Raw genomic sequence first — 14,325 nt, forward strand, 5'->3', positions numbered from 1 at the left:
ATCCATGTTGCATACCTGCTGTTACATCTCCAGCCGTGTCTACAGGGCATTCTATTGCGCTATCTGTAGCGATCGGTTCTACAACACTTCTTACTCCATCATTATCATCAGTGCTAACAGCTGAAGGCTGTTGCGTGTTGCTCTGCTCTGTTTGACTCATCTTAAACATTGCCCTAGTTAAAACCATATAAATGTTCTACAGTCAAGGTGTATATATCTCCCTTCACACAAGAATACTTCTGTGGCTACTTTCTTATAGTATATCCAGGTAAATGCAACTAGGGCAGATCAATCAAACTACATGTAGCATGAACACAATTAGAAAATGTTCCAATCTACGTCTACTTCCTCAATACTAGTAAGCTTTAATAAAAAATTATAGATCTGGCCTTTTTTCTGCGCCCAGCGTGCTGCTTTTATTTGTAGATCCGACTAACTTGGCTGCGAGTATTTCTTCTCTTTTCCAAGTTAAGTTGTCTCGTCGTAGTTCACATGAAACAGAAACCAAAATTATTTTAACAACGTCCAAAAACGTGTCCTGTCACGGATTGGCCATTATAATGAATTCTACTCTGTAAATGATGAAAGTCTATATGAATGCAGCTTGCCACTAACTTGGTGTAATGTTTTGTCTGTACAGAATTGTATCTGTCGCCTTTATCGCTCTTGCACCCTCACACATAAATCGGTACAGTAAAGTCAGGGCTTCGTGTTTTCTTATTAGGCTGATCCGTGAAAAGACAGACAAACAATTATGCTAATGGCGGATTCTGAGTAATTTCTCGAATTTCATTCTCTCTCTCTCTCTCTCTCTCTCTCTCTCTCTCTCTCTGTCCTTTATCTGTGTACAGTTTAACTATATTATTTACGTGAAATCAGCCTAGTAGAATCTCTGGTGGAGCCCTTCGTCTTAATATTCAGCGGCTGGCTTGCTAGAAAAGATCTTTACATTTGTTATTATTATTAAGCGCTGCATTCAGTTGGGAAAATCGATCGTTTGAACAATTCGTTCAGTTTACGACAGATCTAAAATTTCAGATGTGGACGAAGCCTTTTTGGACGATTTATAAAAACTCAGAGATTGCAGGCTCTCTTCGTCACAGCTGAAACTTCCCAATTAATTACAGGGCCCAGACAATCGTCAATGATTCAGACAGAGAACTCATTCGTCATTCACTCTAGAATAAAATGGTCACAAACCTTATTTCTGAGGAAAATTGTATATTGAATCCATTTCCGTACATGTTACGTTTTGTGTGGGTTCCAAGTCTCATGCAATTTGCTTTTACAGGTTTTTTCTTTCTATCACGCTAGCGGCACAAACTTCCTAGCTCGCTTTAGCGCGAAGACGAGTAAATAAATCTCTTTTAGCAATCCGATAATCTTCCAACCGATACTTCCGAAGCTGTTCCTCTCTCCCACTATAATAACCATGGAGCATACATTTCTGTACCTCTGTTGTTCCAAAGAATAAACGTGCTAGAAAAATACCGTGGCGTCGACGAGCTGTCGGCGCATATATTACTAGAAAATCTGATCAGATACTTTTCAAACGTAAATACATGTGGATGATTTGGTTGACCATTATTAATTATTGCGTGGTAGAGGGTAATTTTCCGTGGGGAGATTACACCTTGTATCTAAGTTTAGATAAAAATATAATGTAATCCATAAGAACAAGTTTATGGAACTAACAGAATAATATAAAATGATAAAATAGATACATAAAGAAACCAAAGGGAGTGAAATGAGAGACTGTAGTAAGTAACCAGAGCACTCTGTTGTCATGGCCGCCAGAGTAACACATACACGAGAAGTGGTCAGAGGAACTTAACTGCCAGGGAATCTTACCCTGAAACATATCATTGCAAGAATGATAAAACAACGTACCAGTCAATTAATAAGATTATCTAGTAATGAAATATATAAACAAAGAAGGGACAAGAAACCATGAGTAATACACTCAATGTAAGAATGAAACAAACATATAAAGCACTGGATACTAGGTAAAGACAAAAGCAAGATATGTATGAGAGGTGTTCAATGGTTAAAGTAGGACACTGTCAAACAAAGCTAATTAGACATTGGGTACAAAATTGCTCTGCCCAATGAGCACTTTTGCTGGCTCTTGTTTTTATAACAAGTTGAGAGCATGCCATTTTTGCACCGTGTGGAACAGACATACCTTATTCTCAGTGCTCCCTAAAGTATGACCAGTTTGATGAATGCAATCCCAAATCAGTGTTGTTACATGGCTGGGAATAGTCCCTAAACCTTGCGCCAAAAGAGCAGCTGGTTTGGTCGATATAATATGTATCACAGTTGTTACAGTCAATCCTGTATACTCCAGAGCCAGCAAATTTGTCATATGCCCTTTTCGGTTTATGTTTTACGAGCAATTTTAGGGTGGTGTTAACTGGAAAGGCACATCTATCATTAAATTTTCTGAAACGTTTCCCTATTTGCTGGGACATTTTGCCGTGAAATTTCCATGGAATGGTTTTCATTCTTTTCTTATTGGTTCTATTTTATGGGTGAGTGTCCATTTGCTTGCTGTTTATTCTGTCAGTTCCATAAGCTTCATTCTTACACACGTCATTCTATTTTTACCTAAAATTTGCTACAAGAGCATATCAGAATTATTTTCACTTAATTATTTCCTTCTTAACAATTGAACTTTTTTCATATTCTTAATTGATTGCATTTTGTTGCTGTAATAAATTATACACCTGGTAAGCCTGCTATAGACTTCACCTGTTGAATTATTCTTTTTATTCCATATCGTACAATTATATAATTGACTGATGTGTGTACATCTACAGCCGTGACATCTAATGAGGTTATGACACAAACATTTTGAGGCTAATGCACAGCAGTTTTTTATGGACAGCAGTGCTGTTAACAAGATGACTCCACCAACACTATGACCCATTATATACCATATTTTAAATATGTGTACGATGCTAAGCTGATTTTGTGTTTGTCTTTTGACAATACCTCTATGACTCCATAAAATTAGGCCATATTTAAAACAAGTATATCTCCACCTATTTAATGTGTGTGTTTTCCACGTGTATGTTAGTAATACTTTGGTCTGTTTTATTATTTCAAGATGTAGACAACCCACTAGTTGTATTTGTATTTTGCCCATGTTTGCTACAGATATGAAGATGGTAATTGCTGACTGAAACAGATAGTCAAGGACCTAATGGTTTTGAGATCAGAGACGGAAATAAAGAACTTTATCATACTCGTAAAGTTTAATGTTCGTCAAAGCAATACTGACTGAGATATAGTTAGTTGTTTGACTCCTTGCTAGACTTCGATGCAGAGCAAGTGTGAATTTATAGTGACTTTGAACTGTTATAACTCGGACCATATTTTGTTGACTGAAACGAAATTTGGCCATCTTGTACAACATTAAGAATATTAATGAAGTCAAAAAATGGGAAATCCAGGATGGAGAATGTAATGGTATTATGGAAATGATACTTGCTACTCATCATATAGCGGAGATGCTGAGTCATAGAAAGGCACAGCAAAAAGGCTCAGAAAGTGAGCGTGTCCAACAAGGGTTTTGTCAAAAATAGACTATGCACAAGCGCGCGCGTGCGCGCACACACACACACACACACACACACACACACACACACACACACACACACACACACACACACACAGAGGCTTCAGCTGCCGGAGACTGAGTCCCTGTGGGCTGTGGGTGTGAGCTGCTTTTGAATGTGTGTGTATTTTCAGTGCACACCTTGTTGGCCGAAAGCTCACTTTGTGGCAAACTTTTTGTTGTACCTGTGTGCGACTCAGCATCTCCATTGTATGGTGAGTAGCATCTATCCTTTTCATAATATTGTTGAGTAATAATGAAAAAAAAATTATGTACCTTATTCAGCCAGAAAATTTTACACAAAATCGCCTAAAAATTGGTAAAACAGCAAAAAAAGAGTATGTGATTATCTAATGGGGGGCTAACAATGCTAGATAATTTGAATGGAAGATGGGCATGAAAATCACAGTATGAAAAAAATTAAAACTTTGGGTTCTTATATCTCCTAGAGTAAGTGCATGCTGAATATGAAACATAATATGCAATAGGTTGGTAGCTTAGTGATATGGAACACACAATTTCCTTCACCTTCCCTTTTCCAGTGGTATACAAATGTGGTGATAAAATGACAGTTTTATGAAAAATGTGAAAGTGGGGTGTATTAGACTTTTTTTACAAATACTGTTCTCTCTTAAAGCTTCAAAACCACTTTCATTCAAAACTGTGTGTTTAAAGCCTCCTAGAACAATGGATTTAATTTTCAATATAGGCTAACAATGCTAGAAGAATTGTGCTGCATATAAATTTTGACTATGGCTTCTTATCTCTCATTTATTAAAAGCATTTTAAACATGAAACTTTGGCCACAACTACTTAGCAACATAAGTTTTTCCAAAATAAAATGTCATTCACGTCCTGATTTCCAGATTTCTACAAAATCAGTTCAGACTTGATTTTTTTTTTTTTTTTTTTTTTTAAGATTACAAAATTAGGATCACATTCAATTTGCTTTTAGAAAATCTCTTTTCCAAAGTAGATTTCAAACTAATCACAGTTGGAAAGACCGTTTTGAGGCATACAGAAAATCACGTTTGATGTGCACTAGCAATACTTGAAAATGATGGACTAATTTGAGGAAATGTACCGCAGCAACAGGTTACATTTCAAGAATCTGTTGACTGTGTTTTGTTACATGTATTTTTTAATTTGTATTATGACGAAGTAATACCTTAGTCTACACTGACATTGTTTACAGTTTGTCATCATCATATATTGCATCCCACCTACTATGGAATCTTCCAGCAATGAACATAGACCCAACTGCAGAACCCACCTACTATGGAATGTTCCAGCAATGAACATAGACCGAACTGCAGAACCGAGCTCCTGCGGCCATTCCTGCCTGCTGCCTTACGCTGACTTTTCCTTTGTCCAAGCTACACCCAGCTGAACTGACTGGCTTGCAGGTGTGCACCTCCATTCCATTACACAAGTCTGCAAGGTTTTGAAATGTAAATTAAGAAACCAAATCACAGGCTCGGGAACCTGGGTGAAGACACTCAACCATAGCTGGTATTGTACAGCTTTCAGGCGTGGCCCCTGTAGTGATGGGGCCACCGATTGATGATCTTGAGCTGGTAATGTCAGTGTCACCATGGACCTATTTGATGTCTTACTTGTCAATATAAAAATTAAAAATAAATGCAATGGAACATTGACAACAGGTTGCTGGAGTGTAGCTGTCTGCCATGGTACAGGCTCTCAAATTTTTCCGTCTTTTTCAGGTATTGTTGGCGCACATTGGGAAATCGAACAAAAGTTACTGAATGTTGGAAAATGTGCCCTTTCCAATTGCGATTGGTTTGAAATCAGTTATGGAAAACAACTTTTCTAAAAGCAAGTTGAATGTGATATATTTATGTAATTTTTACAAAAATAAAGTTTGAACTGATTTTGTAGAAGTTTGGAGAGCAGTACGTGAATGATATTTTATATTGGAAAACTATATGTTGTGGAATTATGTCCAAAGTTCAGTGTATCATACCTCTAATCAACAAGATATTAGAAGCCATTTAAAACTTTGTTTGCAGCACTGCACAAGTTTTCCGGCTACTTTGCCTCAATTTGTGTAGTATCGTTAGCCCATTGAAAATTAAGCCCAATGTTTGGGGGTGGGGGTTGTTTCGAATGAAGTTGATTTTGAAGCTTAAGTAGAAAATAATTGTTGTAAAATAAGTGTAGTAGAGTATACCCTACTTTCACATTTCCACAAAAAATCATCATCTTTTTGACAAATTTATAGGTTATTGGAAAATAAGGAAATATTGTATTGCACATTCTTATGTTACCGAACTGTTGCTTATGAAGGTTCATGTTCAGCATGCCTTTACTGTACAAGCTATAAGAATCTGAAGTTTACATCTTTTTTGTGCTGCAATTTTCACTCACAACTTTGATTCAAATTACATAGCATTGTTAGTCCGTGTTGCATAATCAAATACACCACTTTTGCAGTTAAAACCATTGTCTTTCTGATGAACCCAGTCTGCAATGTTTTATAGAAAATAGTTTCTTGCAAAATCAGGTTGAAGAAACAACATTTTTTATCTTTTTGCAAAATCTTCAGATTTATTCAGTATTGGGAAGTGGTATATAAATGAAACGTCATATTTGAGGACCTTGTGTTATTAGGTTACTACATGCCAAGTTTTATGTTTGTCGCAGTTTTAGTCCGTGAGATATTAAAGCCAACTTCTGGAGACAGTTTTTGTGATCAATTTTGTCTAAAATTTTCTGGCTGGATATGGCTTATAAAGTTTTTTTATTATTTCTCTTAAGATAAAGCATAAAGTTGAACAAGATTTCCAAATTTCATTTCTTTTGAGAAAGTATTGCCAAAGATGTAAAAGTTCAAAGTTGTCAGAAATTCATGCTTGCTCTGTGCAGTCGCTCAAGGAGTCAAACAAGTGACAATATCTTGGCCAGTATTGCTTCACAGAATGTTAAAGGCTACCAATGTTCATTGGTTACATGTGCGAATGTTCACATAAAATTTCAATGAAATCCGTGATGGTCAAGTTGGGAGGCCTAGGCGAGTTGTCTTGGAATGACACTCTGTTGTAGTGTGAACCAGCTTTTCGACGGATGCACAGATATGTGAGCGCATACCAGAGTGAAGTGTATTGGCTACAGTTCAGATTAGCAGATATACTAGAGACTAGCTAAATCACAAACATCTGTAGTTTTTTGTGTGCTCATGGCGGTACTATAGGTACACGAAGCATTATATTTGAAACCATAAAACTGTATTGCACTAGAAAACTATCCAGACTATTGCAGCCCAAAGAAGCTTCGATCAGACCCTCTAAATATGTAGTAATATGTCTCGTCAGCGTTGATGAGATGAAGAAAGAAGGGGATAAAATCTTGTTTTTAAGTGTAGTTGCACAAGTAGGAATAAAACGATAATGTTTTCATTTGTTCAGTAAGGTTAACGCTAATTATGTATACATATCCTGTAAACAGATTCGTTCCACATCATTTTGATAAAAGAATTTTTCAAATGATCTATGTAACAACTAATGAAAGTAAGTGTTCTGTGTTCCATAAAGCTGTTCCAAGATTTCATTTTCATAATAACAGAGTACCTAATGTCTGTAACTTTCCTGATCCCTGTATTTGAATAATTTATTGTTGATATGCTGGTTTTATGGAAATTTTTTGAACTCATTTCTGCATTGTCTTGTAAATACATCACTGGTGGGTAGACAGACTTGGACAGTGTTTGGCTCAGTTGCAGAAACTTTTTAAAAACACGAAACAGCTGAAGATTAATTGTAAGATATTTAAGAGTTGTTCCTTTTAGGAAGTTAAGTCCCAGTAGAATAAGTCAAGTAATAAGTTTTTGAATATTACTTGGATTATTTAAGTATTTAGAGTTCACTGGTAATGAGAAATATGTTCCTTAGTACAACAAACATTGGTATTAACTACTATGCCTTTCATGATTTTAACAGATTCATTTATATATTAAACGATATGTAATTTTTTGTTTGTATTATAAACGCTATATAAATTTTATTATTATGTAGAAGGCTACGTAATACATGATTTGTTTGTGATTGTTGTTTCTTGGCCTAGGTGTTATATCCATCTTTGTGCGTCAGACCAATGTGATATGGATAGGATTCATACTCCTCATTAAACTCTTCAGTTTACTCCAGCGTGATATGGTAGCTGTTGGAAAGTATGTGAATGTGTTAAAAGATGAAGAGTTCTTTCAAATGGTGACGGTAAGGTCATATTACATATCTTTCTGAAATAAAGGTGATGTACATGTTGTTGATGTAAACTGCACTTTCTTTTTCTTCGAAGATGTGTTTTTCTCGTGGAGGATATTTTTCTTCGACAGTGAACTAAACCAGTTCTAACAGAAAACAGTTATTTGCAAAATACAACAAAGTACTGGTACATTGATATAAGCAGAAGTTGGAAGAGAAAAGAAGTGCATTAGTAACTAATATGATCCCTGTGGAAGTAATTTAATTTGAGAATGGAGGAGCAATGAGGGGAAATTGAGAGACCTGACTACAAAATATATCACATTGGGGAATAGCCAGAAGGTTTCAGGTTTTGTGTGTGTGTGTGGGGGGGGGGGGGGGGGGTGATTTTAAAGACATCAAGGGAGCTATTCGGCTTACAAAACTGGAAAAAGGTTGTGAATAGATAAAATTAAGTTGACTGGAGATATTGCTATATTTGATCAGAAGGTTTCAGCAATACTGAAGGGAAAGAATGCCAATGGAATAAAATTTGGGAAAGGTGTAAGACAAGGTTATCACCTAAACTCTTCAGCAGATATTTGAAAGATATGATTGGTCATTTTTTATTAGTGGATAAGAGGTCAAAACTGGTGTGTGAAACTTAGTTTTGAAATTTGTAATCAGTGTGCTTCTTTTAGCCAGATATGGAAAAGAACACCAACGACAGAAGTGATGAAAGCTACGAGAAAAGATTATGGAATGAAAATAAACATAAAGTAAATGAAAAAGACAGGAGGAGGATACAAAAGTTTAAAAATAATGCTGAACGGAAACAAACTAGAATATGTGGAAAATTTTCAGTGCCTAAAAATGAGTAGAAAGAATTTGAGGTGAGACACTGACATTAAATGAAAAATAGCAGTGGCTAAATTTGCATACTATAGTAACAGGAAGATTTTCTGTAACAGAATGTAAACTGGATTAAGGGAAATGTTTATGAAATGTTTTGTTGGGAATGCCCTATTGCAGGGATGAGCAATTGTTCTGGCTTGGGATTAGTGGAGGACCGCACCTTTTAAAATGATTGAATTCATTAGTTAATTTTGCATGTCAGTAAAGGTATAAATTGTACCACAAAAATCAATAAATAAAATACTGACAGTTTTATTCAATTTATCATGCTAATTTCATATCATTGGTAGCTCCAAGAACATTTAATGTTAGAATCAATTCAGTGAAACAAATATATCGTGTCACCCTTGTCTACTTGCAGGTAAATCTCATTATACGGGATAGTACATTCTGCAGAATTGTCTCGCATACCAAATTTGTGTTAATTGATAGTAATTATATATGTAAAAATGAGGTCAGGTTCTCATTTATTTACATATTAAGCTTAAAATAAGAGTTTCTGAGTATTTTTACCAAAAATAATCATCATCTTTCTGAAATGCATTTTAATGCACAATTTATACACTTAAATTTTTAACACTGAAACACAATAATGCACCAAAGTATTTTTCATCAGGTCTAAATCCTAAATAGCTTCCGGATAATCTACATTGCAAGAAGTTGCTGGTGCTACAATCAGTTTAGTTTCCATGATGGATTTACTCAAATGGAAATCCTTTGTGGCTGAAGTGTTCTTGCTAGGCACTTGACATTTGTTTGCAGTGCCACACTGTTTTGCAAAAAAATGTTTAATTGTTTGCTTTGCAGTCTTCATTGCCTGTTGATTTTACAACTCTGTGTAACATTTAAGATAACATTCATCTTCTCTCTTCAATTTTGCACTCCTTGCTCCTGAAGGATCATGTTCTTCAAAAATCATCATTGCGGTGGCAATCTCTCTGAATAACTCTGCCAATTTATTCATTGTCAGTTTTCCAAGAGGCTGAATTTCCTAGATTTCTGTTTCTTCTGTATTAATTATTACTATTCTGATTGAAAGTGTCAAATCTTCGTTGCTCAGTTTCTTGAAATGGGAGTTTGGGAGGGCACATTCGGCATAGGTATCAGTGAATCCAATCTGACGTGCAAGGTCTGCAGTTTCTAACAACATCAGTAGCTATCTTAATATTGAAGTGCCACCAGAAAAAAATTGGTGGTTAAGTTTGTCACTCAAATCACATTCTTTTAAGCAATTAAAGAAAATTTTATGCAGATAGTATGCCTTGATTGTAGAAATAACTACCTGCTTCAATTTTTTCTTTCTCACAAAAGGCTTTCAGTTCTGTTTAGTTCATTAAAAAATAGTTGTTGAAAACATCAGAAGTCATCATTTTTATTCCATCTCCAATGAACTCCGAGCCTGCTCTTGTCGCAACCCTTTTTATAGTGCTCTAGGATTTTGAGAGTAGAAGATATAAGGGGCTTTAATTTGCAATCCCCTGCAATACTAACATTGAAAAGAAGTGTGCATCAGTTCTTGGCAGCCTTAAATCCTGGTACTGTTTTTTCTTCAATAGAAGTCAGCATGTGGCTAGGCATTTATTTCAAAAATAAGATCGTTTCATCAATGTTGAAAACCTGCTATGCAGTATAGTCTTTTTTTCTGTCACAACTTCTTCGAATGTATCTTTAAATTCCTCAGCTCCAACTTGATCAGCCACAGCTGCCTCTCCTGTCATTTTTTAATGTTGTGATAGCCAAAATGATGCCTGAAGTGATCAGACCAACTTCAGCTGGCCGAGAAAGGCACTGAATCATACTCATCGTTTGTTAAATCTGCATACAAGGTCTTGGACTGTAGCTTCGGTAGCAGCTGCAGAGAGAGGCATTTGCTGTTGGTTGTGGTGCTGAATCCAGTGGATTAGCATTTTTTCTGTTTTTCCCATCATCTCTGAGCAAGATTTGGTCGCTCTAGTCACACTTAAAGTAGTTGGAGATTGAGCAGTTTTCAAATCGACTGCATTGTCACAAATAGTTCTCACAGTGGATTCACTAAGTAACAAAGCACACTGAATGTCTAACGATCCAAAACACCTTTATTTCTACTGAATATGACTTCTCTCAATACTTTTTTCCATCGATGAGCACATTTTCTTTCCTTTTATCCGACATTTTAGTAGAGACCTTGTCAAATACAACTTCACAGCTCTGCAGACCTGAATTGACGGTTCAAGTTTTGAGAAACATGACAGAAGATGGGTGTTGAAATGTGCTCAGGCATTACTGCTTCTGCGTACTGTTTACAGATAACAGCACTAGATTTAAAACTAAAATTACGTATATGTGAAAACCCGTATAACTGATCCATGTATAACCGCGTGTGTGTGTGTGTGTGTGTGTGTGTGTGTGTGTGTGTGTGTGTTTAGGTGGGGGCTGCAAGTTTCTGCATCATGCAAATTTTTCAGCAGACAAACATTTTTAAAAGTCATTTAATGTCAAAGCATTAAACATTTCTTTCACTGAGTGTCCTGAGTGAATGTCAAGTAAGTTCAAGCTGCAGCTTCTCAGGTGCTGTGCCAGTATCAGCAGTGATGCAAATGTAAGAGAGCAAACAGAATTGAGGCTCAATTTTCTTAAAGTCCTAAAATCTTGTGACCATGGTCTCTCTGCAGATGATCCTTAATCTTAACAGAAACACTTCAAGCACATTGTTTTTCTGGAAATAGAAACATCAGATATTGCCGTTGCCTGCTTGCGTTGTGGATAGACCTAGTTTTGTTTTGGATGATTTTACATGCTTCCACATTTCATTTGCAAACAACTCCTCTCCTGGCAGAGTCACAGTCCATTCATGCAGTTTCTCAAATATATCAGCTGCAAGCTGTATCTCATATCTCCACTCCTGATACCCCATTTTTGTAACAAAATCAGATATATCTCCTTTTTGTCCAGAAAGAAGAGGATTTCACTTTAGAATGTCCAGATTCTTTTTAACACTTTGCTCAGGCTCAAACACCTCACACTGTCGTAAATTACTTCTTCACTGCGCCTCCACATCATCAAAAGGTATATTTTTGAATTGCTGATGGTGGGATGCCCTTGCTGTGATGATGTTCATGACACCAGCAATAGGATCTACCACATGTTTTACAAAGGATCTCCTAATGCAAAATGCAGTGAAAAGAAAACATACCACTATGTCTTGTGCTTGTAACTTATTTTCCCCACATCTATTGTAATGCTTACCATTTTGTTCCAGGACAAGCCACTTTTCTCCACACAATTCACAGTACACTCCAGCAATTCCTGAGGTGTATTTCTGTATTTCATTGATTGTAGTCCAAGTAATTCCTCTGCGATTACAGAATTTTCCATAATCCCACAGGTAAAGCTAAGTAATTCTACAGGGTTTAGGTTATCTGTGCTGTCATCCTTTGCCCAAGAAAACCAAACAAAATCTTTACTCATCATCTTCAGCTGTTCTGTGAGTTTGTCATTGTCCATGACAATGAAATGCTTTAAAATTGACTTCTAACATCAGTACACAATACGCTTCCACATTCTGTCATATGCTTATTAATAAACTCAACAGTTGGAAAAGGGCTTGTTGCGTTTAGTCAAGGTTATAGGCTATCTTGAAAATTGCATCTGTGGTGCTGTTTTGAAGTGTCAATTTCTTTGTGAATAATGTTTGTTGCTTCTTCAGCCTTTTCACACCCTCTGCAGATTTTATTTTGTGGTATTTCTTGGAAAGTTTACAGCTGAATTCACGGTTGTTTTTTTTGCAGTGTTTGATTGTACTCCTTACATACAACTGTCACGTGATACAGTTCCAATTATCTATATCTACATCTACATATGTACTCAGCTAGCCACCAAGAGGTGTGTGGCAGAGGGCACAATTCGCGCCTAAGTCATATACCCCCCCCCCCCCCCCCCCCTTCTGTTCCGCTCTCGGATCGCGCGAGGGAAAAACGACTGTCTGAACGCCTCAATACGAGCTCTTATTTCCCTTATCTTTGAATGATGATCATTACGCGATTTGAAAGTTGGTGGTAATCATATATGCTCTACATCCTCGGTGAAGATTGGATTTCGGAATTTAGTGAGCAGCCCCTTCTGTTTAGCGCGTCGTCTATCTGCAAGTGTTTCACACTTCAAACTTACTATGAGATTTGTAATGCTCACACGATGGCTAAATGTACTAGTCACGAATCTTGCCGCTCTTCTTTGAACCACCTTCTCAATCTCTTGAATCAGACCCAACTGGTAAGGGTCCCATACAGATGAACAGTACTCTAAGACTGGATGAACTAACGTATTGTAAGCTATTTCCTTTGTTGAAGGACTGCATCACTTCAAGATTCTGCCAATAAACCGCAATCTATAGTTCGCCTTACCCGTTATTCGTGTAATCTGATCATTCCATTTGAGATCATTTCAAATAGTCACACCCAGATACTTTACGGATGTTACCGCTTCCAAAGACTGATCATTTATTTTGTACTCGTACATTAATGGGGATTTTCGCCTTGTTATACACAGTAGGTTACACTTACTAATATTGAGAGATAACTGCCAGTCATTACACCACGCATTTATTTTCTGAAAATCCTCATTGATTTGTTCACAACTTTTGTGTGATACTACTTTCCTATAGACTACAGCATCATCGGCCAACAGTCTAAGGCCGCTGTCAATACCATCAACCAGATCGTTTATGTAAATCGTAAAAAGCAGAGGACCTATTACGCTGCCCTGGGGCACACCTGAAGTTACTCTTGTTTCTGTTGAAGTTACCCCGTTCTGGACGACATACTGCTCCCTGTCTGTTAGAAAACTTTCTATCCAACCACATATGTCATTGGATAGACCATAAGCCCGCACTGCAGCAAGTGACAGTGCGGAACTGAGTTGAACGCCTTTCGAAAGTCGAGAAATATGGCATCAACCTGGGTGTCGGTATCTAAAGCCTGTTGTATATCATGCACAAAGAGGGCCAGTTGAGTCTTGCATGACCGCTGTTTCCTAAAACCGTGTTGGTTTCTGCAGATGAGCTTCTCAGAGTCTAGAAAGGTCATTATGTCTGAACACAAATTATGTTCCATGATTCTACAACAAATCGACGTCAGTGCAATTGGTCGGTAATTATGTGCATCCAATTTTCTACCCTTTTTATAGATTGCTATGACTTGGGCCTTCTTACAGTCCCATGGAACTTTCTGCTGTTACAATGATCTCTGACAGATGATGGATAAGAATGGAGCTATATTTTTAGCATAGTCATCATAAAATCTTACGGGGATACCATCCGGGCCAGATGCCTTTCTGGTGTCTAAGGATCTTAACTGTTTTACAATCCCAGATACACTAAACACTAAGTCAGCCACCCTTTCGTTTGTTCGATAATTGGAAGGGGGAATGGTGCTGCAGTCCTCTACTGTAAACGAGTTTTTGAAAGCTAGGTTTAGAATTTTGGCCTTCTGTTTATCATCATCAGTTACATTACCCATACTGTCAGCAAGAGAAGGTATTGAATTATTTGTAGTGTATTATTAACAAAGAAATATGTGTTTTTCCATTCTTCATTAAACACACAAAATATTGCAC

The 14,325-nt window shown here is 36.8% G+C and overlaps 1 protein-coding gene across 1 annotated transcript in view; it reads left to right on the forward strand.

Annotated features, from left to right (window-relative positions):
• The window catches only part of LOC126470521 (putative Dol-P-Glc:Glc(2)Man(9)GlcNAc(2)-PP-Dol alpha-1,2-glucosyltransferase), a 112,586-nt gene that overhangs the window by 48,306 nt on the left and 49,955 nt on the right, over window positions 1-14,325 (forward strand). Inside the window, exon 4 of the mRNA XM_050098434.1 lies at window positions 7,703-7,854. Coding sequence (XP_049954391.1) covers window positions 7,703-7,854 — 152 coding nt within the window. The remainder of the gene's footprint in view (window positions 1-7,702; window positions 7,855-14,325) is intronic.

The sequence above is a fragment of the Schistocerca serialis genome, chromosome 3 (genome assembly GCF_023864345.2).
Source record: "Schistocerca serialis cubense isolate TAMUIC-IGC-003099 chromosome 3, iqSchSeri2.2, whole genome shotgun sequence".
NCBI lineage: Eukaryota > Metazoa > Arthropoda > Insecta > Orthoptera > Acrididae > Schistocerca > Schistocerca serialis.